The following is a 27,547-nucleotide window of genomic DNA, read 5'->3' as shown; positions in this document are numbered from 1 at the left end:
GACTGACTTCTACAACCGTTTGTTTTGATTCCAGTCATTCGTAGCGACGCTGCTGCTCGGTGTTGGTGGCGCGCCGAGACGCTGAGATATTGAAATATTTCTTCTGCGCGCGTGAAATTTTTCTTAGGTAATGAATAGGGACAATGGAAATTCGCGATTTCGCGGAAGCCGCGAAATCCGCGAAATTGGACAACGGTCGCGAAATTTAAGAAATTCCGCGAAATCTGAGAAAATTTGGAAAATAACCTCAAAAACCCACCATTTTTAATTTTTTAAACATAAATTAGCTGATAAATTTTAACAGTGTAGGGTGATTTACGGCTCCGAATCTGACTATATAAAAATTTAATGCATTTTACATCTACTTTTTTTTAATTTTTCATTAAATTTGTTACTTTTTATGTAAATTTATGACTACGCCTCATAAAATCCAAGTGAAACATTTATTTAGCATTCAAAATTGGTTCAAACGGTCAAATACATGGTGCCGCGAAATCACCGCGAAATTCGCAATGTGGGCCCGCGAAATTTGAGAAATTTTGCCGCGAATTTCCATTGTCCCTAGTAATGAAGCATGCTTTTTGATTCAAAAAAGTTAGTTCCCTGGACTAACAGCCTTATTTTAACCAATTTTAGCACTTCCACCGGTTTATAATGGAAATGAACGAGATTGGAAGTTTGCAGCTGCCAGACCAGGTTAATCTTCCGTTTGCCATTACCAGCACGGGTGACTACTTTGTCACGTGGACCAAGGGAAGTGTGGAATGCTTCCAGCTGAAGTACAAGCACGTCAACGAGGACGGTGCGCTAAACTTCATCCTGAGCCGGTTCGAATGTTCCAAGGAAAAACCCACCGGTCAAATAATGACCAAAGAGGTGGATATCTACAACAACAGCAATCGGTACGAGCGGGCAAGGATCATGCTCGATCAAACCATGATTCCGAACGTGGCGACGTTATACATCAGCAATGTGTTGGCCGCGGTGTCCCCACAGGGACTCCTACCGGACTACAGCGTCTGTCTGGTGGCCAATCTGACCAACATGGGCCAGCTTTCCATCTTGCGATTCGACGATTTCCAAAACGAATGGGTTCCCTATGTGGACGTCTCGGCGACTTGGCTGGCTCACTGCTACGATAACAGCGTAGTCAAAAAGTTCGACCATCTGCGATCCGCCGTCTGCGATGCCCTTATAACGAGCTTCTGCTGGCGTGATCATGCGTTTCGCCAAGTGGGACACTTTGCCATTGGAACCAAGTCGGGCACCATTGTTCTGTACAGCTTGATGTCCGACAGTGTCAGCATTCAGTACATAGCATCCGTGAATCAACCGGTTCGGATGCTGAAATGGATCACCATCTCTGAGGAGCGGAACCTTCTGTTGGTCGGACTGCAAAACGGAAAAATTGGCCTTTACGGATTCAAAACGATGCCCGATGCGAGCGTGATCGATTTCGAGCAGCTGAACAACGTCTGGGCCGAGGACAACCTAATGGTAGGACAGGTTCAGTCAGAAGTGGACTATGACAACGAACGGCTGCTCATTCTGGTGGTTAAGGGGACGCATCTGTTGATTTTCTCGTGCAGTTTGCAGGGCGAGATTCGCGCGGTGGCGGTGGAGAATATGAACAATTTTATGATAACAGGTAAGTTGAAAATTCCAAAAAAGCCTTAACAAAATACGAATTTTAATTTTCTGGAAAAAGAAAACTTTCATAAATCAGGTCACACAAAGTGGGGCGGTGGGATTTAGCAAAGTGTGACACTTGAGGGGGTTAGAAGTAAAGTGATGTGTGGGACAAAAATCCGCTTTCAATAAAATGAGGTTTAAAGTTTTTCACCAATTTTTTAACCTATAGGGTAGTGAGCCACTTGGGCAGAGGCCGGTATTTTGGGCACTTTTCGCTATATCTCAGTAATTTCCAAACCAATTGACTTAAAATTTTATACACTGCTAGATACTATAAGTATCCCACCACGTTCCAATGGTTCAAAATTGGCTTAGTTATAAATTATATATAATAGCAATCAATCAATCATATTTATTTTCATAATTAAAGTTATATAATACAATAAATTCCTAATTCTAGTATAATGAGCTGGGTAAACCTTTCATCATTACAGTAAATCTGTTTTCGCACTTTGCGTTACAATGATTTAGGAAATATAAAGTGGATTAAAATAGAGGAAAACAATCATTTAGATGAAAAAAAACCTCACCATTGAACAGATCGAGAACTTAAAAACTAGACCTTAATACTAATTACACAAAGCACGTAACATATCAAATGAGGAGGATCGCAGTAGTCGTAGCCGCGCGCGGACGTGTTTTCAATTGCTCGTCACGTTAATTTTTTTTTTCCTGCTATCGATTTTCACCGTTCGGCGGGTTGTTTGACCGGCACTACGCCTCACGGATTGTGATTTCGCGAGTAATTCTAGGTTCTAGCCATCTAGGCTAGTGCGAAAAACGATTCGAGCGGTGTTAAATTTAATGATTCAGGGGCGTTTTGAAAGAGCCGTCTAAAAAAAAGATTTCTCGCGCATCTGCTGGTCAATCGGATGACGGTTCTATGCCACCCGGCAAAAAACCCCGCTCATCAATTAGTTTCAGTGCCAGTTTCAACTAGATTGTTTCAATAAGATTGTAAATTTACATATTTCAAGAAAATCAAAAAAGGTGGTGGCGTGTGGTCCGGTCCATTTTTCTCATCGCGTGACGTTTTATTATCGGAGTGCATTTTAGTTTTTCGGGCGACCATTTGAAGGTTTCAGCGTGCCTTCCAATTACTTTATGACTACGAAAATATCGGTTCCGTAAAGTGATTTTCTCATACGTTTTTGCTTCTTCGTTGCTTGGAAGTTCGTCAAGCATACCATTGGACAACGAACATTACTCAGCAGATTGGTGAGATCATTCCAACATATATGATTTTATTTTATTTTAAATCTTAATTACCTTTGCTATAATGATTATATTTCAACCATGTTCAATTTCGTAAATTACGGAGCGTTTGATACGGTATGTCCACGCATCCTTCCACCCCTGTAGATTCTAGAATTGTTTCGACACAATGTAATAAAATGTAGAAGTCGAGGCATTTCCAAGAATCATCTTTGTGGTAAATACTGCGCAGTAGGCCTGGCCGCTTTGACGCTTGTGTCATATTCTCAATATGCCACAAGCTTCAATATTGACAAGAAAAATAATCGTGCGTAATCTAACCTGATTATTTTCCAGGATGCTTTCTTGTACTGGCTGCGTATGTATTAGATTAGATTAGATTATATTAGAAAGCACCTTGGAAAGCACGTAACATCTTAAATGAAGAACTTGCACATCTCTGATAATAATTCGTTTTCATTCGATTTACATACTGATCTTGATGAAACCATCGTAGTAGGCAATCATCGTTTGAATGTGCCAGCACCGTCATGCGTAACCATGGTGACCACCGTCGTGGTGACCACTCACGCGTGCAGCGTGCTTCTTAGTTTTTAGTTCAATTCCAACCGTTGTCAGTAGAAGATGCATAAATAAATTAATTAAACTTGTACACGCGTTGTTCTATTTTACGGTTTGGCTTATCAGGTTATGAGCCCAGGAAGATTTCTGCGAAAATAAGTGACCTGGAAATTTGGAAGAAATGGCCGATGCGAAGGTGCTGATGGAAAAGCTGGGAGAAACCAACTACGCGACGTGGAGCTACCTCATGGAGCTGGTGCTGATCAAGGAGGATTTGCTGGAGATGGTGACCTGCGACAAGCCGGAAAACCCAAGCGCGGCATGGCTGTCGAAGGATGGAAAAGCTCGTGCGGCAATTGGCCTTGCTCTGCAAAGCACACAGCTTGTCCATGTGATGAAGGCGAAAACGGCACGTGAAATGTGGGACAGCTTGAAAAATTTTCATCAGCGGCGGTCATTGGTGAACAAAATCCACGTGCTGCGAAAATTGATTCGTTTGCAGCTGGACGAGGACGGCAACATGGCCGAACACGTTGCCACGGTAACGGAATTAGCCAACCGATTGGAAGCCTTGGGTGAGTCGCTTAGCAACCATTGGATCGTAGCCATTTTGCTTTCGAGTCTGCACAGTTCCTACGACAACCTCATTACCGCTCTCGAAAGTCGCCCCGACGAGGAACTTGATCTGGAGTTCATCAAAGGCAAATTGGTAGATGAGTGGAAGCGCCGCTTCGGAGAATGTGGACGAGATAGTGATAAAGCACTGAAAACATACGGCGGATCGAAACAAGCCGAGAAGCAGAAGAAGGTTTGTCACTATTGCCACAAGGAGGGCCACTACCGGCGGGACTGTAGGAAATTCGCGGAGGACAGAAATGGTGATACACGAGTGCAACCGCAAAGGGCAAAAATCACGAAGGACGACGAGCACTATCCCAGCAACATTTGCTTTAGCGTGAGACTGGCAGAATCTTGTGAAAACACGTGGTTTTTAGACTCTGGCGCCACGTCTCACATGACCAGCAACGCGGCGATTATCACATCTGTCACATCGGAGGTAAGCAGCAGCATTACTTTGGCCGATGGTAACAAGGTTCTATCTCAACGGACTGGTTCTGGGAACATCGTTACGGTTGACGAGCACGGCGAGCAGCGCACCGTTACGTTGAAGCAAATTCTGTACGTGCCGGAATTGAAGGGGAACCTGTTGTCGGTGAGCAAGATGGCGGATGAAGGCTGTACAGTCGTGTTTAACCGTACCGGATGCAAGGTACTGAAAGACGGTCACGTGGTAGTCGTCGGTGAACGTAACGGTTGTCTGTATCAACTGAAGCAACCTGAAGCCGCAGCAGTCGCAGCCACGCACCGTGAGGACTGTCAGCATTCCTGGCACCGACGTTTGGGCCACCGAGATCCCAAAGCGTTGAAGCGTATCGTCGACGAGAAGATGGGCACTGACCTCACCATGGTCGATTGCGGAATCAGGTCAGTATGTACCATATGTAGTGAAGCCAAAATGAATAGAGCACCTTTCCCACCTTCAGAATCGCGTGCTGATGCTGTACTGGATTTGGTTCACACCGATCTCTGTGGGCCAATCGACGTTCCCACTCCCAGGGGGAATCGTTATGTGATGACGATGATCGACGATCACTCCAGATACTCAACGATATACCTGCTGAAAAACAAATCAGAAGCGGAGGAGAAAATTAAGGAGTTTGTTGAGCTGGTCGCTAACCAGTTTGGTAAGAAGCCACGTGTCATCAGATCCGACGGTGGCGGCGAATATTCGAGCGTGTCTTTGGGAAAGTATCTACGGCAGAATGGTATTGTGCTGCAACAAACTGTTCCGTATAGCCCTCAACAGAATGGTGTGGCAGAACGGAAAAATCGGTCGCTGATGGACATGATGCGGTGTTTGCTAGCGGAGTCCAATCTTCCGACGAAATACTGGGGTGAAGCAGTGACTACGGCGAACTTTTTGCAGAACCGGCTACCATCGTCGTCAGTACCGAGGACACCACACGAAATATGGACTGGACGACTACCGTGCTACAAACATCTACACGTTTTTGGCAGTGAAGCGCTCGTGCATGTACCTGCAGAGAAGAGACGAAAGTGTGACATGAAAGCCAGAAGGATGATTTTCGTCGGATATGAAGAAAACCGGAAAGGGTTCCGGTTCTTGGACGTGGCAACCAGCAGAATTACCATCAGTCGAGATGCTATATTCCTGGACAAGTGTCCCATGAAGGATACGGTACGCAGTTTTACTCCAAAACAAGTAATGCTACATGAGCTGGACACGGAGGTTCCTCTTGGCTCACCTACGAAGCAGCAAACAGCACCATTGAACGAATCCATTGAAATGGAGTGTGAATTCGAGGGATTTTCAGATGAGGAGGAGCAAGAAGAATATGTTCAGCTTGAGGAGGAGCCAATCGTGGAAGAACCGCGTCGGTCGACTCGCAATACCAAGGGAATGACACCATCGAGATACGGCCAAGAGTTACATTTGGCAAGGTCATCCAACGATGAACCGACGCGTCTTACGGATAAAGCTGAACCGCCTCCAAATCGAAAAGTCATCGTACGCTTCAAGAATTTGTCAAGTACGTTTATCAAATCGATGGGACAAGTCAAGTTGCATGAGCTAGGCAGATTACCGGGACTGGCTGAAACGATTCTTGAGGAGGAGTGATGAAACCATCGTAGTAGGCAATCATCGTTTGAATGTGCCAGCACCGTCATGCGTAACCATGGTGACCACCGTCGTGGTGACCACTCACGCGTGCAGCGTGCTTCTTAGTTTTTAGTTCAATTCCAACCGTTGTCAGTAGAAGATGCATAAATAAATTAATTAAACTTGTACACGCGTTGTTCTATTTTACGGTTTGGCTTATCAGATCTAATGTTTCAATGTGACTCATTTCATGTAATTCTTCAGTACAAAACCATGGGGATAAGTTGTGGATCATTTTTAAACATTTGTTTTGGAAAATCTGAAGCTTTTTTCTATGAGATAGAGCACATTCTGACCAGACTATTGAAGCGTATGTTAGAGTTGATCTAAATACTGTTTTATAGGGCTGTGCATTTATCGATATTATCGATAATATCGATATTATCGGATCAAATTTATCGATACGATATCCGATATTGCTCAAACCGATATAAAACGATAACGATAAAGGCTAACTATTCCCGATATTTCCGATTAATTTAAATGTTAAGGTCAGACTTTGTAATAGTTTAATTTTAATTTTAATAAGTTTTATTATTTTAGCAACATTATTGATCCCATATGTTCACTTGCAACATATGTTTTATTAAAAAGGCACACATATTCGTCATTTTTGTGTGTGTTGCCTTTTAATAAAGTTATCGGATATCGATACGATATCGATAATTTGGAATCCGATATATCGCCGATACCGATATGAGATGAATTGCGTATCGCCGATACCGATAAACCGCCACGATGCACAGCCCTACTGTTTTATTAAGCAGAATTTTGTTTCTAGTGTTCAATTTTGATCTTCTATTAATAAAAGGATACAAAATTCTGACTAGTTTCTCACATTTCTCAAGTATGTATTGAGTATGTTTTTGAAAAGTAAGTTTTTTATCTAGTATCAAACCCAGATATTTTGCTTCATCCTTCCATGGTATATCAACATCATTGAAGATTAGATTTCTATTTGGGAGTTTCCTAGGGCTTCTGAATCTCGTAAAAAACTGCTTCAGTTTTGTTTTCCTTAACTTTAATTTTCCATTTTTTGCAATAATTTGAATATTGAACTAGGCTAGCGTTGAGATTTATAGTCACTTCTACTGGGTCCTTCGATGACGATGATATGGCAACGTCGTCTGCAAATTGGTATCGTACACATCCTGCAAAATCTGGGATGTCGTGTGTATAGATATTATACAGCAAGGGCGACAGAATGCTCCCCTGGGGTACACCAGCAGGTATGAAATGTAATTGAGAAGATTCAGAACCTACCGTCACAACGAAGTTTCTATCACATAAAAAGGAGTGAATCAATTTTATGAGATACACAGGAAACGGGATTAACACGAAAGGCCGAATCACAAAAGGCCGAAACCAGTGTAACTACCACATAAGGCCGAAAGCACAAAAGGCCGAATCACGAAAGGCCGAATGTAACAAAAGGCCGAAGGTAACGAAAGGCCGAAAGTAACGGAAGGCCGAATTATGAAAGACGTATACTGCCCCCATTCGCACAACAGTCCCATGTGAATAGGAAACCCAGCAAACATGGGACTGTTATGCGAATAGGGGCAGTATATTAACTCGGTTTTCGTTTAGTTAAATGCGCTATCTATTTAAAGAATATATATATAAATAAGGTTGTTTAAGTATTTTATAACCTTAAATTGGATATTTTTTCAGTAGTTCCACTCCAACGTAAAATGCACACAAATGGAAATCATGCGGCGTAGCCGCATGGAGGATTGAGGAACTGAGGCGGCAGAAGGCCGCCGAAGTATCCGATATCCGAGGCACCGGATTTGCATCGATTCGAATTCAAGGAAAACAGTAGTTCCAATAGTATGCTAGGTATAATGCGAACAGAAGTTGTTATCTTTTTTTTTTAAGTCCGACGAGCGTCAGCGAGTGCGGACAGCAAGCGTTCCTCCGATATATTGCAAACGTAGTTGTTCGGCCAGCTATTTGTCATTCATATCATTATGCGCTGCCGTTATAACCATATTATGCCATGTTCTGTATAATTAAATATTAAACTTCCAAACATATTTGAGTAAGATTAATTTATTTTGAACAATATTTATTTGTTTAAATGTTGTTTTCTTGTTATAGATATAATTGGTAAAAGTAATGGAAAGAAAAAGGTTAAGTAATAGATTGACTACTTTTATAATTCGGCCTTTCGTTACTTTCGGCCTTTCGTTACATTCGGCCTTTCGTTACCTTCGGCCTTTCGTTCTCTTCGGCCTTTCGTGCTTCGGCCTTTTGTTACCTTCGGCTTTTCGTGCTTTCGGCCTTTTGTGATTCGGCCTGTTGTGATTCGGCCTTTCGTGATTCGGTCTTTCGTAGTAGTCCCTAGGAAACTGCAGGTTGATCATTTTAAAAATCAGCCCTTTGTGCCAAACCGTGTCGAATGCTTTTTCGTTATCTAACAAAACTAAACCGGTAGAATTCTTGATGGCTCTATGATTTTTAATGTTGTTTGTTAAACGATGTAACTGATGAGCGGTTGAGTGTTCGCTTCTAAAGCCAAATTGAGTGTTAGGAATTATATTATTTTCTGCAATGTGATGATTGAGTCGTTTGAGTAAAACTTTTCCAAATATCTTACTTAAACTACAGTGACCCCACAATTTATGAATCGGCAAAAATGACCACAGTTTATGGATCACTCATTTGATTAACATGGTGATTCATAAATAGTGTACAAAATTAAGGTGATTCATCGGTGTGGGGTCACTGTACTCAATAGGCTAATAGGACGATAATTCTTTGAACCGGTGTGATCTTTGTTTGGCTTTTGAATCGCTATAACCTTAGCATGTCTCCATGCCAAGGGGAAGTAATTCAGTTTTATGCACGCATTGAAAATGAATGTTAAAAGCACTAGAGCTTTAAGCTTAGTTTCCTGCTCCCAAGTAGAGCGCTCAAGTATAATTCCTCCTTTTTCCGTAAGTAATTTTGACATTTGTTTAACTGACAGCATTTTAACGAAACGATGCTGTAAGAAGGATGTGAAAGAAAAAGGCACCATGTTGTTTACGATTTGGACTTGAAGAAATTTCGTTCGTTTCCTCAGGCAATGTTATTGAAATTGAAATGTACTTTTTCGCGCGCGTGTGGGGAAAATGATTTAATTTATAAGGCCACCCAAAAGGCTTCTGGGGAAAATCCAGACTACGGATTCGCACTACGGTGGGAGGAATTCTGCTGGGTCTCTGACGGTTACTTCATGGAGTTCTTGAAGAAATACTGGGACAAAGCTTCACAGGGAATTGAATGGAAATTTAATGAAGATCCACAAAGGATTCTTTGTGATGAATCTTTTGGCATTCCGTACGAAGATTTTTCTTTGAGATTTTGCAGAAAATTCTCTTGAAATTCTTCCAGGTGCTCCACCAGAAAATCCACCAGGAGTTTGCCGAGGATTGTCTTAAAATGTCTCTGAGATTTTCATTAGAAGTTCTACAAAAAATCCCTCCATGAGGAATTTCTGTAGTATTTTTTTCCGGGGTTCACTCAGATATTGATTCAGAGATTCCCGCAGAAATTCCTTCCGGGATCATTCCAAGAGTTCCTTCTAGGACTTCTACAGGAATGCATTCTAAGATTTCTCCAATAATTCCTCCAAAGATTCCTCCAGGAATTCCCCCAAAGATTCCTGCAGTAATTTCTGCAGGATTCTCCAGAGAAATTCCTGGAGGAATCTCCGGAGAAATTCCTCGAGGAATCCCCGAAGGAATTATTGGAAAAATCTTGGAAGGAATTTTAGGAGATTTGCTCCAGAAGATCCTCTGGTGATTGCTCAAGAAATTGCTTCGCGGATTTCTCCGGTAAATTTCTCCAGGAATCCATCCGGGGATTCTCGGGGAAGTCCTGCAGGAATTCTGGAAGAATTGCACGAGAATTTCAGAGAAACTCTTGGAAAATTTCCCGAAGAAGTCATGGTGAAATTATTGGTGAACTTCTCGTAGGATTACCGAAGTAATTTCAGATGAGTTCCTGGGAAACTCCTGAAGGAATTTCCTGAAAACTCTTTGGGGAATTCCAGGGGATTTTCTGCAAGAATTCCCGGGGAACTCCTACAAGAATTCACGGGGAACTCTTGCAGAAATTCTCGAAAATCCCCTTGATGGATTCCCGAAAAACTCCTGGAAGAATTTCTGGGGAACTCCTGGATATACTCCTTAAGGAATTAACGGGGAACTTCTGGAGGCATACCCGGGAACTCTCGGAAGTTTTATCGGGGATTTCCTAGAGGATTCACCTGAGAATTTCTGGATGATTTTGGACTCCTTGAGGAATTCTCGAGGAACTCCCTGGAGGAAAGCCCGAGGAACTTCTGGAGAAATTCCCGTAGAACTCCTGGAGGAACTCCCGGGGAACTCCCACGGGAATTTCCGGGAAATTCCTGATAATCTTCTGGAGGAAGAACTGGAGGAGAACATCTGGATGAATTCCCGTGAACTCCTGGGGGACATTCTGGAGGAATTATCGAGGAACTCCTGATAGAACTCTTTTATGAACTTTCGAGAACTAGCCAGCTTGTTCCTGGAATTAAGAGCTATTTTCATGAGGAACTCAAAAACACCATCTTTCCAAAACTCCCTGAACTCCCGAACTTTCTTTTGAAATCATTAGCTTCTCTTGGACCAGCAGCTTCTTTGAAGAACTTGAGGAGCTTCGCCGAATTGTTAGTTTTTTTTAATAGTATTTCCCGCTTCCTGCAGGATCTCGGACAATACTCGGACTCCTATAAAATCATAACTTTCTGTTATGAGAATGGAATTCTTGGAATTTCCTTCCGTATTAACTTCTTTATATCTCATGGATTGACCAGGTTGTTTGTTCTTGAAATCTTTGGATTTTTACTGCACTAATTTTCTCCCATTATCGTCCCCAAGATCGTCCCACAATTACCACCGATAGAGCGAGACAGAGCAAGAGCAATGCTGCAGATTCTCACATAAATACTTTCTTCCAGGAAACAAACTTATTCACCAAACTGAAGTTGTTTTGAAATTAACCGCAGGAAATCCACTCCACGCTCATTGCGTTTTGCCGCAGCGGCAGAGTTGCGGATTTTTTTGGAGTACATACCACAGTGCTTCCGCATTCCGTTGCATTTCAAACAGAAGTTTTATCTTGAGTTCTTCCCTTGCCAAATCTTTAACCCTGTGTACTATAGGCCTAAGGCCCCTGTGTACTAACAGCTTAATGGACACTAACGTCTTTGGTGCGAAAGAAGAAACAAAAAGAAAGAGAAATGTCACTTTTACTCACGGAATAATGAGCCAGTTTACGAGACGTTTCGGATCAGCTGATCGCTCATTTCATGAATGAAAATTTGACAGGAGGTTGCGCCCAAGCCCGTGAGTGTTAATATCAATATCAACACTGTTGTCGTTTCGTAAAATAGACTATACATCGACATATTATTCCGTACAGAAAATTAACAACATGACTGACAACATCGAATGACAGTGCCATCTGTTGGCAAATCTTTTTGGCTGCGAATTACTTATCAACTGCGAACGCTATAGTAATTTTGATTGCAAAAGTTTTACTTGACCATTACTTGTCCTATCCTTTTACACAGTACATACTTACCAGGTGGAAACTAGCCATTACGCGATAATCTTTTGAGACATCGATTGTTAATCTGATCGAAGCCAGGTGATTTGTTGTTTTGTAAGGTTTTCAGGAAACTTGATACTTCTTTAGGCTTCACTAAATAGTGGGGGTCGAAATTAGGGTATCTGTGATTCGAGAAAAAGCTTTCGAATGACGTATTCACTTCATGATCTACGGGGCTTGCATCATAGAAGGTAGTGTAATGAGCTTCAGCAAACTGTTTTCCTATCTCTTCGCACTTTTCTTTGTCGGTAATCAGTAGTTTGCCATCTTTTGATAATGGCGGAATGGATTTGTGCTTATTTTTTAAAATTTTGCAGAATTTCCAAAGCTTTTTATTATTGTTTTGATCATTGTTCATGCTCAGGAGATTGGCTGACCATGATTTGTTTCTAAACTCATCAATGCGCTTTTTGACTAAATTGCATGTGAAGTTATGTACGGATCTTAAGTATTGGTCCCTACGATAACGTTGCCATTGTCTTCGTCGACTATTTCTTAATCGTTAATTATGAAGAATGTCATCAGGTAGAATCAACTTGAATCTATCTGGAACAGTTCGGGGGATAAACCGGTCGTGTGCTTGATGAATGATGGTTGTAAAATAATCTATATAGTTATCAATTTGAAATGTTTTGAAAACAGAGCTCAAATCAAGTTGTTGCAGATCGATGTTTTCATCTAAAAAAGTTTTGAAACCTCTCCAATCGGCACGAGAATAGTCCGAAATGGATCTGGGGTGAGAATAGCTAATCGTTGTGGAATCAATTTCAAATTGCACAGGAATATGGTCAGATGTAAGATCTTGGATAGTTTGTAAGTTCGATATTGAGTGCAAGCCATTTGACAATAGGGGTAGGCGGGGCAATATGGACACCCGGGGCAGAATGGACACCCTCAATATTTTGAAATATGCGAACTTTTTTGAACTTTTAATGAATGGAGAATATAGTCCATTTGTCTAAAATGTAGTTTCAGGAAAGAAACATTCGAAATTAAAATTATACTTGATTTTACACGAAAAAGTTGCGTCGTCCGTTTTTTGTGCATGAAAATTATAATTTTCACACCATCTAAAATAAGATTTAGTGATTAATTTATTGCAGGTCGATTAAAACCTGATATTTCTAGTACACATGCAAGTAGTTTTTCTGTATTTACATGCTTAACATGTTTATATTTTCTTCTTTATTATATCAAAAATCAAGTTTGGAAATATCTTCTGCTGCCGGGGCAAAATGGACACTCACCTTTTTGAAAGAAGTGGCAAGGGAAAAATATAACCTAAATCACAAACCAACCAAATTCTTAGATTTCAGTATATTTTCGGTTAAATGTTCACTATAGTAGACATAGGGTGAAACAAATTGGTCAAAAAACGACAGCAGTGAAAATAGTTGTTCTGGCACAGCTGTACATGCCGACAAAAACGAAGCTTTATCCAAAACAGCCTGAATTTAAATTAAGTGAACAAAAATGAACTATTTCGGCGTATTATTCATCCATAATAGTTGTTTAATGTTTTGTAATGAAATGACTTTATAGGTGCAAATAATGTACGAAATTCGTAAAAGTCTCATGGTGTCCATATTGCCCCATGGGGGTGTCCATTCTGCCCCGTATGCTTGAAGACTGTCATGAAAAACTAACATTTTTCATAACATTTTTTTAAGTGGATAAATCATTTTTCTTCGTGAGCATTCTTATGCAATAGATGCTAAATAGACTCTAAAAGGATACATGTATCAAAACACTAAACTTTTTTGACATCTTGCCTGGTAAAGTTGGCAAAAACCTTAGGGTGTCCATATTGCCCCGCCTACCCCTACTAAGTCAAGAGTTGAAGGTCTACGGTTCGGATCAGTTCGTATATGAGTCGATGATGGTGGGTGATGAATTACAAAACTTCCAGATTGCAGCTCGTTAAACAACATATTTCCTGCAGTGTTAGCTCGAATGCAGTTCCACAAACGGTGTCGAGCATTCAGATCTCCACAAATGAAAAAAACTTGCGTATTTTCGTAAATTTTTGAATATCTTGTAAAAATGAATTATTATCTCTGTTTCCTCCAGGATTGTAAGCAGAGATTAAAGAAATCGGACCCGTGGATGTGACTATTTCAACGCCTATTGTTTCTATGATTTGAAGATCAAACGAAGGCAGCAATGAGTGCGCTACGTTAGAGTGCACAACCACGGCGACCCCACCTTTACGACGTTCAGATCTGTCTAAACAATAAATTTTGAAATCAGGATGAGCAAATTTGACATCGGGTTTGAGGAACGTTTTACAAATCAGAGAAACATCAACGTAGTTCTTGATTAGAAACCTAAAATGTGGAGCCCGATTTGAATAGGTCGTATGTGCTTTTGTCGATTAAAAATTCGATCAGTTGGATTCGCTTATTGTAGCGAAAACCGTTGAAATTGAATAAAGTTGATACATACAGCAGAATCCTTACAAAATAAGCTTTCCGTTTCATCATTAAAAGTCTCAAAAATATCTTCCATATTGCTACAATAACTAAAATAAACTGATCGAATTTTATATCGACAAAAGCACATACGACCTATTCAAATCGAGCTCCAGAAATAGTCATGGGTTTTACTTTGAATGCCATTGGCATTCCAGTATGAAATTGTTAAGCTACTCGTCAAATTATCCATTACAAGGAAAACAGTAATGAGCTGTGATTTCAAAGATGACTTTTAGCTGTTGTTGTTTGGTCATGCAAGTGCTCAAGCTCGAGAAAACGTCAGTCACAATATCCACGATTTCTTCGGGTGAAAAAAGATCGTGATTTGAGGGAGTGTCATGGTGATACCTGTGTGTTTGATGTTGTTTGAACTGGAGGCGATTTGCTGGCGCTTCACGATGCGACAACACGTTGGAGTAAAGCGGCGTACGGTGATTATGTGATCTTTGCGGTAACTCTCCAAGAGTTCCGGATTGGGGGAAATCTTCTTGACGGAATTGGAATTCCTCTCGACGAGATCTTTGAAGTCTGGACTTACGTAGCTGATGATCCCTGGCGTTGATGAACTCCTGACGCTTTACGCATTGATGAAAGTTGGCGGTGTGTTGCTGTCCACAGTTTACACACGACAGTTTTTCTTTCGGAAGCTGGATCGATTTATCTTCTCGGCTGATTGTCAGAGGGCAATCAACGGTTTTGTGCACGTTACCACATTTCACGCACCGTGGTTGACGAAAGCATTGTGTAGATCCGTGTCCAAACATTTGGCAATTTCGACACTGAACAGGCCCCTTCGTTTTCGTGGAATAGAAATCCCACTCGACAATGCAACGGTAAACTGACTTGATTCTCCTTAAATCGTTTAGCTGCACGCTTCCTTTGTTGAAGTAGAGGAGGTACAGAGCGTGGTCCTCGTGCCGCTTTTTCTTAAGCGTCATTTTGCGGATGTCCTTTGGAACAACTTCGACTTCTTTGAGTGCTTCTGCGACAATCTCGATATTCAAATCGGGAAGCCCTGCTAGGACAACCTTAGTCGTCCTATCTTCGTCTCGCACATAGGTGAAGAAGTTGGCTTTCTGCTGTTTTAGGTACGAAACTAGTTTCGTGTGGTCTTGTGTTGTGTTCATGTTGTGTTCATCACCTGTTGATGTTCTTTTAAGGGCGGACGGGACGGTCGAGGAAATATCCGCCATTGCTCTGTTGCTACTAAGATGGTAATCTCAGATTCTACTTCATATAATGGAACAAAAATCTATCATTGTGTATGCTCACTTGCAGTGCATATGCTGATTGTTTTTCAGCCTCATCTGTGCGATAGAAATCGAGATTACCATCTTCAAAATCGCGAGGCAAATTGTTAGAAAGAGAGGCAAGATAGGAAAAATAACACAGCGTCCCGATTCACCTTAACATTGAACATCGAAACCCCTGCTTTCAGTGCCATCCCCTGAACTGTTGGAATGTTGGTCTCGGTAATCGTGACCAAAGGAATTTTCTCCTTTCCGTTTTTGTTGGCTTTCTTCTGGATGCCGGCGGGCGTGTCAGCATCACAATCGGTAAGAGTGCTGAACTTGTTGGAGGTAGCTACGTTGTAACCACGGTTGAGGTTAGAACACGTGGCATTTTGTTGGTCTGTCGAGGCCATGATGGGAATCTCGTGCAGTGCCGGGGAGTTCTGGTATTCCATCAGAGGACGGCGGACTTTTTGGTTTGGGCCATTTGGCACCTCACCGTCTACCGTAACGGTCGAACTATCGCGTTTATGACCAGCGAGTGCCGGTGCTGGATCGATGGTGTGAGGTGAACCGACGATGGACGGTCGCGAGAACAATAGACGTCCGAAATAATAGATCGAGACAAAGCGTTATCGAAAAACGTCCGATCGCACCGAGAGCACGACTTGAACTGAGTTATAATAGCAGAGAAGTGCCCAAAATAAGAGCTCTGCCGAAATGGTTCCACTACCCTACTAAATGTATGGAGTTTCAAAATCGATCCGATTTATTGTAATTGTTACGTCCTAAAGTTTGGGGTGGCCGTGACATATTACCGTGTATTGAAACTCCCAGGAGTAAACAAGAACACAACAATACGTAGACTTTATTCACACTTAAAATACTAGAAAATGGACGCGACACGTTTTCAGATTTGATCGCCCTTCGGTGAGCCGTAGTTTAGGGAGATAATCCTGATTCGCTCAGTGGCAAACAGTATTTTTTCTAATCATCGTAAAAATAATCTTCAAAAAGTTCCTAAAAGCTAAAAATTCGAAGATTGCTCTGTTCAAAATCAACAAAATGGTCACTTACACCCCTTTGCATCTGGGCCCCTCAATTCATACAAACTTATTTCAGAGGTCTCATTACCGAAATTATGAAATAGTATGCAGGAGGTTAAGGCGAAACTGGAAGCATTTCCTCATTTTTTTGGTTTTTGATTTTTCATTAAATAACGAAGCAATATTTTCAAAATCGGTTTTCGTGTACATGTAGAGCATGGATCAAGGTATCTTCTGATTTTTTTTGTGGTGGAAAAAGTTTTCCTTTTTTGCAGAAACCATTTTTTTATGGAATTTTATTCAAAAATGGTTTCTGCAAAAACGAAAAACATTTTTCACCACGAAAAAAAATCAGGAGATACCTTGATCCATACTCTACATGTGTACGAAAACCGATTTTGAAAATATTGCTTCGTTATTTTATAAAATATCAAAAACCAAAAAGTGAGGAAATGGATCCAGTTTCGCCTTAAGTCAAAAGAATTTAAATCAAACAGAATTTGACATTGTTTTTACAGTCCAGTATTGTTGTTCATCAATTAGAAATATTATTGATTTAACAAGAATCTCAGGCTTTTGACGTAGGTTGTTAGGTTTGACATCTACAATATTCTAAAAGTTTCAAAAAGAGTTTTTGTCTCAAAAATATATTCATTGGAAAGCATCTTGCTTATTTTTACTCTGGTTTATTATAATTTACATAAATACAAAAACATAATTAGGGTGGGGCGGGGCAAGATGGGTCAGTGCCATTTTCGGGTGCATTACTCATGATATGATTATGTTAATAATTTTGCTAGATGACCAGCATGAATATACAAAAGTTTGGGGCATTGATAGAAAAATCATTCACTCTCATTAGAAATAAAAAAACAAAATGGTTTTAGCCATTTTTCTTATGCGATATGTTCCATATAATCTCCATATAAACGGCCGCGGGGCAAGATGGGTCACCTTAAATTTTGATCGTATTTTTGGAGCATTCAGAATATAATTATTTTTTATACAAGACTATCTCAAAAATAACATCAAATAAGCGGAATGAACGCTCAAAATTATAACATAAAATTATGATAATTTTTTAGTGATAACATCGATTTTCAAGTCGCCTTAGGACCACTCAAATCGCAAAGATTTTTATATTCCAAATAAATTTATAAAATGTTTACTAGTACCTCTTGTTTACTTAGTATGGATATGGAGCATATATGAATGCGGAACAAATCTTATATTTCGACGTTTTTCGTTGAGAAAATGTGAATTACTTAAAAGGTGACCCATCTTGCCCCGCACTTTTTTCACGGTGCAAAATCTATCACTTTTTAAAACTGCTTGTTTAACATCATATTTTGCATTTAATGAACTTTTTATCAACTTTTAGCATTGCAAACTAGTGTATTAAAGAGTAGCGGACGAATACAAACCAATACGATTTGTATTTACAAAGTTACGGTGATCCATCCTTAGGTGACCCATCTTGCCCCGCCCCACACTAATTAAAGCGGATCTGGTGTGATGGTTATCAAGATGTTGATACTTTCTGAGACTTACTGATTGCTCCATAGACTCAGCGACTGAACCAAGACGCTTGGATCAACGAGCTCAGTTGCATGAGACTTCGCGAACTGGGTCTCAGAGCCAGCATCCCAACTAACATTTTCAGCGCTATAAGCTTCAGTCATTTGCTTTCTGTTGTGTAACCATCGAATAAAAGCAGTCAACGCTGAATAAAAGGGAAGCTATTCAAATATAAATCATAAGCTAATACACAACTGCAAAACAAGCACCATACAGCTACCAAACTCGGTTTTCAGAAATCCATTGCTTGTCACTGGGGCTGCCTTTACTCCACTCTATTCCAACTCCGGGAGATTTCCCGGAAGATGTGAAAACTTGAACAAATCGAATAGGAGTCTCCACTAACAAAACAGCTGCTACTATACAGTACAATTCGTTATACTGATAAATCCCCAAACCAGCAGCGCTTTAAAGGCCGTTATGCGATTTCATTACAGCTAGAAGCTGTAATAAAGAAACTGTTGGTTTACCAACACGGCTTGTCGGATGTAAACATTATTGTCAAAACAAACTTTAAGCGGGATATATAGCTACTACACATTTTTTTTACAGCTATCCATCTCTGTGCTGTGAAATTATTTAAGTTGCTTTTATAGCACTTTAATTCAATGACGGAACATTTGTCGGAAGATGTGCAAGTCGAGTAAGAGTCCCAGCCACTACAAAAGCTGCTTTTATACAGTACGTTTTGTAATGTTGCCAAAACACAAAACAGCAGCGCTTCGTAGCCGTTTAAAGAGCACTCTTTCAGCTAGAAGCTGTGAAGAAGAATCTGTTGGCGCAATCACATAGCTTGTTCAATGTAAACATTATTGAGTTTGACGTTTCACAAGCTTTTGCAGCAAGATTAAGTTGGGTAAGGTTTCTTGTGGCACAATTATGAAGCCTTGTCTGGAGTAAAACAAAACGGGCTATTTTCTATGCTATTTATAAATAGCAGTGTGGCAGCGAGGACACCATCGGGACCAGTGGATACGGAGATCCGGAGTTCGATTCCAAGTAGTGGCAAGTACTTTAATTATTCAATTTTAAAAGCGATAATTCCAGACCCACATGTATTGCGTCACGGTATCCGTAACCTAATTGTATTTAATCGATTAATTTGGGGATGCCGTATAATTATTATTTAGCAACTGTGAAAAGGCTGAAAAAGCGCCTTCTTGAGATGTTATTCAGTTAGTGGTTACATAGGAGCCAAGAAAAAAGCTATGACTGCGTGGTATAGAAGCTGCTCGCACAACAAAAACATGTGGTTTAAGTTCGCCAGATTCATTGGTATAGGGCTTGCATAGAAGCACAGGGGTGAATCTTCGTCACGAAAAGCACTGCCCGTTTGATAGCTCAACACTAGCGAACCTGGTGGTGGAAGTCAAGCTTTAGCCTGCAGCAAGTATAGGGAGGCGGCGTAGCACGCTTTGATGATTTTTATTTTCCCATGGAAATTCATTCCAATCTAGTTTTCCAAGCGACAATTTCACGACTTCCACCTCGAAACTTCACATTTGTTCGAAGAAACACATCTGTTCTGTGATAGAAGCTTCCATCCATATGTACAACACAGTAACTCAGCATCAAGCCGTATTGAGGACGCTTTGTTGACGTTTACATTCACAATAAATGTTAGTTGGGAGTGGCTCCTCTCCAGCGCTTTCCATTGCCCGAATCGAATGGTAATCGATATTTGCTGACAATCGTCGATCGGTTCTCCCGTTGGCCCAAAGCGATTCCACTAAAAAACATGACTAGCTGTCATACAGTAGCATATGCGTTGTATGAAACATGGATTGCTCGTTTCGGGGTGCCAGAGACCATCACTACCGATCAAGGTAGGCAGTTTGAATCTGAACTATTCCGTGAGTTATCTGGAGCGATGGGCTCCGAACATATCCGTACAACAGCTTACCATCAGCAAGCAAATGGCTTGGTGGAACGCTTTCACCGTACCCTGAAGGCGGCTATAATGGCTGTCGATTCGAAGCACTGGTGCGTTCGATTGCCCATGATCATGCTAGGATTACGAGCGGCTTTCCGACCAGATTTCGATTGTTCTGTCGCCGAGTTGGTTTACGGACAACCATTACGCCTTCCTGGAGAATTCCTGAACTGTTCTAAAAACCGAAACAAGTAGAACGGATTTTGCAAACGAATGAAGAGAGACTTTCATCAAGCTGAAGCCAGCCGATCCGCCACATCATGCGAAATCGTCGGTTTTTGTGAATCCTCAGTTGGTGAAATGCAGTCACGTGTTCGTCAGGATTCATGCAGTTAAGAAGCCGCTTGTACAGCCGGATGAAGGACCATTTGAAGTAGTGAACCGGTTCGACAAATTCATGGACGTGTGCATCAACGGAAAGACTCAAAGGATTTCAATTGATCGTATCAAACCAGCGTTTACTGCAGACCAGGGATTAAGTGAGCATCCGTTACCAGACGATAGAACTAAAATTACACCCTCAGGACACAGGGTCCGATTTCTAGTGTAATGGGGGGATTATGTGGTGCACGCTGCCACCACTGTGTGCACCCCTAGCTTCAACCCTGATTGAGTGGAAGCCGAGTGTAAGCGCCGCCCAAAGTATCTAAATATTTACCTAGGTAAGAGATTCCCGCAAATGTCAAAATCGAGACTCACCAACACATCTGCGTTAGTTATGAAAAGTTGGTGTTTTTACACTAAAATGTCATTATTTCAGCAAAGTTTGTGAAGTTTTATTAGTTTGGATGTTTCTAAAGGCTGAAAAAATATGTTTAGAACCAATAAAAAATATTTTGTTATCGATTTTCAAATGGCGATATTTCCTGTTTTATTGCATGGAGGTCACTTTTAATCCAGTGAGATGCAATTAAATAATTGCTTCTATGATGAGAGTGCTTAATTTCTTAAGAAAGTTTGCTAAATAGTGATGTGCCCATACAAATCAGCGCAAACTTCATAACTATTTTTTGCTTTTTCCTTTTCTCACAAATCCATGAATATTAGAGGGAATCTCTTACCTTGGTATTTAGATACTTTGAGCGCCGCCATGTTTGTAGTTTGTAGTTTGTAAACATTCATTCGTTTATTTAGTATTACATCAAATTCAAGATAAAACTGAATCAACAATATTTTTCCATAATACAAGGTTCGTGGCTGCCGCTCTCCTTCCTCGGTCGCGCCCAATGCTCGCCAAGTCACGCTCCACCTGGTCCGCCCATCGTGCTCTCTGCGCTCCACGCCTTCTTGTGCCAACCGGATCAGTTGCAAACACCAGCTTTGCAGGGTTGTTGTCCGGTATTCTTGCAACATGCCCTGCCCACCGTATCCTTCCGGCTTTGGCCACCTTCTGGATCCTGGGTTCGCCGTAAAGTGCAGCGAGCTCGTGGTTCATTCTTCTCCGCCACACACCGTTCTCCTGCACACCGTCGAAGATCGTCCTTAGCACGCGTCGCTCGAAAACTCCGAGTGCTTGCAGGTCCTCCTCGAGCATGGTCCATGTCTCGTGCCCGTAGAGGATCACCGGTCTTATTAGCGTTTTGTACATGGTGCATTTGGTGCGTGGGTGAATCTTTTTCGACCGCAGTTTCTTCTGGAGCCCGTAGTAGGCCCGACTTCCGCTGATGATGCGCCTCCGAATTTTACGGCTCACGTTGTTGTCAGCCGTCAGTAAGAATCCGAGGTAGACGAATTCCTCCACCACCTCGAAAGTATCCCCGTCTATCGTAGCATTACTACCCAGACGGATCCGGTCGTTTTCGGTTCCACCCACCAGCATGTACTTTGTTTTTGAAGCATTCACCACCAGTCCGACCTTTGCTGCTTCGCGTTTCAGGCGGGTGTACAGCTCTGCCACCGTTCCAAATGTTCTGGCAATAATGTCCATGTCGTCCGCAAAGCACACAAAATGTCCGGATTTTGTGAAAATCGTTCCCCGGCTGTTGAGCCCGGATCGTCGCATCACACCTTCCAGAGCGATGTTGAAGAGTAGGCATGAGAGTCCATCACCTTGTCGCAGTCCCCGGCGAGATTCGAATGAACTAGATAGTTCACCCGAAACCCTTACGCAGTTTTGCACACCGTCCATCGTTGCTTTAATCAGTCTAGTCAGCTTCCCAGGAAAGCCGTTTTCGTCCATGATTCTCCATAGCTCTGCGCGGTCGATACTGGTTCTATACTATTTCCCGGAAAGACATTTCCCGCAAATCATTTCCCGGATACCCCATTTCCCGGAAAGTCATTTTCCGGAATAACCCATTTCCCGGAAAACCAATTTCCGGAATGATACATTTCCCGGAATGCCCCATTTCCCAGAAAGGCAATTCTAGGAAAGCCTGAGACCTCAGAAGATATTTTAGAATCTTTGAACATGATCTGTTTTTTTTTTGTTTCTTATTACGACTAATTTTATCAGTTGAGTATCAATTTCCAGAAAATCGAGCCTTTAAACTATATTCTATTTTTTTTCAAGATTGTAGAACTTAATGAATGAATGGAACTCCGATTCTCGTTTCAGTTCACTTAACAAAGTAGAGCCAGCATCGTTGAGCCGAATGGACATATTTTGACTGGCTTTTCAATAACAAATTGTTCTTCCTTTTCGTCAAAGGCTGTTCTAGGTTCATTTATATAGTTGAACTGCTAACTGCATAGGAGATTTGCCCTTCTTTAATTTACAGGCTGTTCTTTCTAACGATGTTACGTTATAGAATTGATTCGCGCCCAATCTATTATTTCTATTTGGTGGTTTTCCTTCTTTAAAAATGGATTATTTTTTCGACCTGAAAGAACAACACATTTTTAAGAGAAGGAAAAATATCAGATAGAGTTAATAGTCAATTGGCGGCCAAATAAAATACGCAACGTTGTAACTTGAAAGAACAGTCTTTTAAATTAAGAAGGACAAATCTCCTATATAGAAAGCGCCAATAAAACACATGGTAACTTGCATGGTAGCCAACATGTGTTTTATTGGCACTTGCTGCATTCTATATAGGATATTTACCCTTCTTTATTTAGTAGGCTGTTCTTTCTAGTTACAAACTTACGTATTTGATTGCTGGCCAAACTATTAACTCTATCTGATATTTTTCCTTCTCTTAAAAACGGGTTGTTCTTTCAAGTTAGACTGTTAAAGAGTTGTTTAACTGCCAAACTGTCAATTGCACTTTTAGAGATTTTCCCTTCTTCTAGCAATAAGCTGATAAAACTGTCGGCATCATAACTGCTAATATGTTTTAATGTTTTCTCGAAGATTTGAAAAAAAAAAAACGCTGAAAGCCCTGTCTAAATTCTTCAATGAATATCAACCAAAATGAGTGTATTATTTTGCATTTCATAAAAAGGTTGAAATTTAATGAGTCTGGGAATAGCGATAACAGTTTTCCGGGAAATGTTCCATTCCGGAAAATGGGGCATTCCGGATAATGGGTTTCCGGGAAACGGGTCATTCCGGGAAATGTTTTCCGGAAAATGTCTATCCGGAAAATGATTTTCCGGGAAATGTCATAGAATCGTCGATACTGTCGTATGCCGCTTTGAAGTCGATGAGCAGATGATGCGTTGGGACCTGGTATTCACGGCATTTCTGGAGGATTTGCCGTACGGTAAAGATCTGGTCCGTTGTCGACCGGCCGTCGATGAAGCCGGCTTGATAACTTCCCACGAACTCATTCTAAAACAAATGAGACAGACGACGGAAGATGATCTGGGATAGCACTTTGTAGGCAGCATTCAAAATAGTGATCGCCCTGAAGTTCTCACATTCCAAATGGTCGCCTTTCTTGTGAATGGGGCAGATTACCCCTTCCTTCCACTCCTCCGGTAGCTGTTCGGTTTCCCAGATCCTGACTATCAGCCGATGCAAACAGGTGGCCAACTTTTCTGGGCGTCTCGGTTCGTATTATTCTGTTGCTGATTTTCCGCTACGATGTTTTTTTTTACTTCTGGCTCGTAGGGCCTGACACCAACCCCCTACTTTTCGGAGGACCATAGTGCACAGTTGAGCTTAGAGTCCTTCCCTGGCACTCGGACGTTGATCAGCCGCCCCTAACATGGGGATCAGACGCTGTTGTGAGCCACTCCAACCGGAAAACAGACGCTCATGTTTGCCGAAGCAAACTCCCCCTTCCCTGTCAGCCTACGTCCAAAGTTCCCACCGGGGGGTTGGTTACCCGATGTTCCCTAAGGTTGCTCATGGTTTCCTGCCGGTACCACGAGGAGGTAGGGATAGGAGTTGCTGGGCAGATGCTAGTGGATCACAATGGGATCTGAATTACGCACATATCCAGCCATTACCGTGCCAACTAATAGGAACACGTACGTTCAATAATCACAATTACAATTACTGTGAACATGAATTTGATAGAAAAAAAAATCTACGATCGGATATTATTTCAAATTAAAGTTTAACATACTTGCATAAGAAATTAGTTTTAGTTTAGATCGAGTGAATAAAAAACTAAGTGTTGATTTTTTCTCAACAATTAATTCCAGGTCTCCAACAACTAGCTCCCCACCGCTACATTGTATGCACCCTTCCGGGAATGGTGTTCTGCGTAGACATCAAAATCATCAAAGGTGATCAACTGTTGATCGAACACACACCCGTCAAATCGGATCTGAATCTCAGCAAGTACTCGATATATGGCATGACGGCGTCGCGCAATCGATCCTGCTGGCTTTTCATAGGCTATCCATCGAAGAGTTTCGATCGTCTGGGGTTGCGAACACCAACGGTTGTGTTCTTCTGCAAGTTTAACGTATGCGATGCGTTGCAGCTGTTGCTGAACAATCCCACTCTACGAATGACCAAGTTTTACGATTGCGCTGAAGTTGTTCGATTCAGCGGAAACCGAAATCCGGATGCGGTAAAACCCCTCGAACTGAGAGCATCCCACAGTGCCAATGTGGACGATGGATACGCCTACCACCTCAAGCTGCAGCTGGTTCAGTTAGGTGCAAGATTAAGCCACTTCAAAAAACGTTGCCAAGCAGTCGCCGAAGTTCTGTACAATCAGTTGCAATTTCTTCGAATGGTTATCGAAATTCTCCACGCGGCGAAAGTCATAGCATACTTTTTGCACGTGCGCCACGCCCTTAGCGAACTGAGCTATCAGCAGCTACTGACCATTCGTTGTTTGCGTAACTTTATCCAGGAATTCGTTGAAGATAACTTTCCCGGCGATTACGAGCACGTACACCTGCTGCTGAAACCGCCCATGGAGGAAGTGATCACCCGGGCGAACGAACTGCTTGCCACATCCCAGCAAGAGCTGTATCCCGAGGAGTGCACCTTCTGTGACGGGCCAATTCCCGATACCAAGCTCAGCTGCGCCGAGAATCACCAAACATTCCGCTGTTCGATCACCAAACAGCAAATCGCCATGGGTCACGTGGAAACGATGTGCGAAATGTGCGATCGGTGCTCGTTGGATGGGCAGCTGCTGGCGGAGATTTTCTGCGCCGACGGGGGTCAGCTCGTTATCTACTGGATGGACTGCTGCCTGTGTGACATGCCTTTTAGGAAGCACGTGATTCCGTAGAGGTTTTTTAGAATAATAAAAATGGGTTTGAGCTTACACGGCATGCTGCACTGATAAGTATAGAGGTAGGTAGGGGTAAGATGATGATTAAATTTGTTGAGGAACGAAAGTCCGGAAATCCAACTTTCTGACCAAGGATTGTCGCCGTAAAAATCTCGCTGATGCGGAAGTACCTCAATATGAAGAGCAAAATATACATTATCATTTTGGTCAATCTTCTCCTATATATTATGGTTCAAACATTTGTCTTGCTTCGAAATTACCTTTTGGGCGAGCACTTCCGCTCTCCAATTTCTGTCGCTATCGGCTTTTGATGACATCGACGATGGAGCTCCGCGTTGAAGATCCAATACCTAGTTCAGCGGAACTATGGAGGAAGGTCAAAGCTGTCAAACACGTGGAAAAAGTGATACGCGTAGAGAAGAGTTTCAATAATAATGATACAGGGACGAACGCTAAGGCCTTTGATGATCAATTCGCCAAGGTGTCGGCAAACAGCAATTACACTGAATAGTTCCTGCACGTTAAAGCATCATTGGCAGAGGCCGAGTTCTGCTACTCATTTGAAGACTAAGCTAGGCTAGACTAGGCTACTTTAGTCTAGTATTAGACTACAATAAGGATTTCAGTTGTTTTTTCTTCTAAGCCATAGATGGATAATCTGCAAACAGACACCCTAATATCAAGGATAGGGTAGTGTGGGGCTGAGGTCATCTTCTACTACAATAGTAAAAGCCAGGACTACTCTCTCCTTGTACCCACTAAATACATTCCTATGGTCGCCAAACCCTACGTCTCTCCGGAACCACCAAGAAGGTATTGCTTCAGAGAGGGGCTAGTGCACATCGCACCCTCAACGTTAGCTGCGTAGCCTAGCAGCAACGAACATCAATGACTCGCTCTGGAAAGTCCATCACGGTAACATGCTGGCGCTTAGCCAGTTTCCCGAGTGGTCCTCACCACTCCCTTTGTCCTCGGAAGGCGGGCAGGGTCAATCCCGCCCGCGCCCAACTGCTTAGCAGACATCAAGAACTGATGCCCACGTGCAACCCGATCTGACCTGCCCGCAAAGGAAAGGCATCGCTACCCTTCAGGCCTTATCAGATGCACCAGAAGGTTGCAGACAGCAGAGTCTCCACCTGCACCGGCCCTTACCGGGGACCTCTTTCCAACCGCGCTATTAAACGCATTCCTTACATCCAGAGTCACTACCGCACAAAAACGAATCCCCTTTCTCTTATAGGCTCGACTGCTTTCTCGGCGATTTTTGTAACCGACAAGATAGCGTCTACGGTGGACCTCCTCTTCCGGAAGCCGTACTGGTTACTCGAAAGACCATTTTCGTCCTCGGTGAACCTCAACATTCTATTGAGGATGATCTTTTCGAGCACCTCCCCCGCCGTGTCTATCAAACATATTGGCAAAGAATAAAAATATATTTTTATTCTTTGATATTGGTCTATATGCCGATGGGTGTCGGGGTGGTTTCCCTGCCTTTGGCAATAGAACCAGGCTCCTGACTCTTCCAAGCTTCTGGGAAAACTCCCTCGTCCAGGCATTTCTGCATAGCAGACCTGAACATCTCGGGAGCCTCTGCAATAGCTACTTTTAAGGCCAGGTTCGGAACTCCGTCCGGACCTGGGGCCTTACCTACGCTAAGAGACTTTGCTATTCCCGCAAGTTCCACATCCTCTCCTCATCGCCAGCTCCAGTCCCCGGTTGTCCTACGAAAGGAGGCCAAGGACTAGGATCATGTCGTGGAAAAAGCCCTTCGATGATCCCCTCCAACATCTCTGGAGATTGCTCTGTAGGAGACATTACACCTCTCGTCTGTAGGCGTCACCCCACAGGTTCGCATTT

The 27,547-nt window shown here is 42.1% G+C and overlaps 1 protein-coding gene across 1 annotated transcript; it reads left to right on the top strand.

The window, feature by feature from the left end:
* Positions 1–17: 17 nt before the first annotated feature.
* Positions 18–25,911, top strand: LOC109399417 (uncharacterized). The gene is made up of 3 exons (XM_062853167.1): positions 18–127; positions 637–1,648; positions 24,639–25,911. The coding sequence occupies exons 2-3, from the start codon at positions 655–657 to the stop codon at positions 25,685–25,687; spliced, it is 2,043 nt and encodes a 680-aa protein (XP_062709151.1). The 5' UTR covers positions 18–127; positions 637–654; the 3' UTR covers positions 25,688–25,911.
* The last annotated feature ends 1,636 nt before the right edge of the window (positions 25,912–27,547 follow it).

This window comes from Aedes albopictus, chromosome 2, assembly GCF_035046485.1.
Source record: "Aedes albopictus strain Foshan chromosome 2, AalbF5, whole genome shotgun sequence".
NCBI classification, from domain to species: Eukaryota; Metazoa; Arthropoda; class Insecta; order Diptera; family Culicidae; genus Aedes; species Aedes albopictus.
Note: the sequence above shows the minus strand (reverse complement) of the source record. Positions and strands in the feature narration are given on the sequence as shown.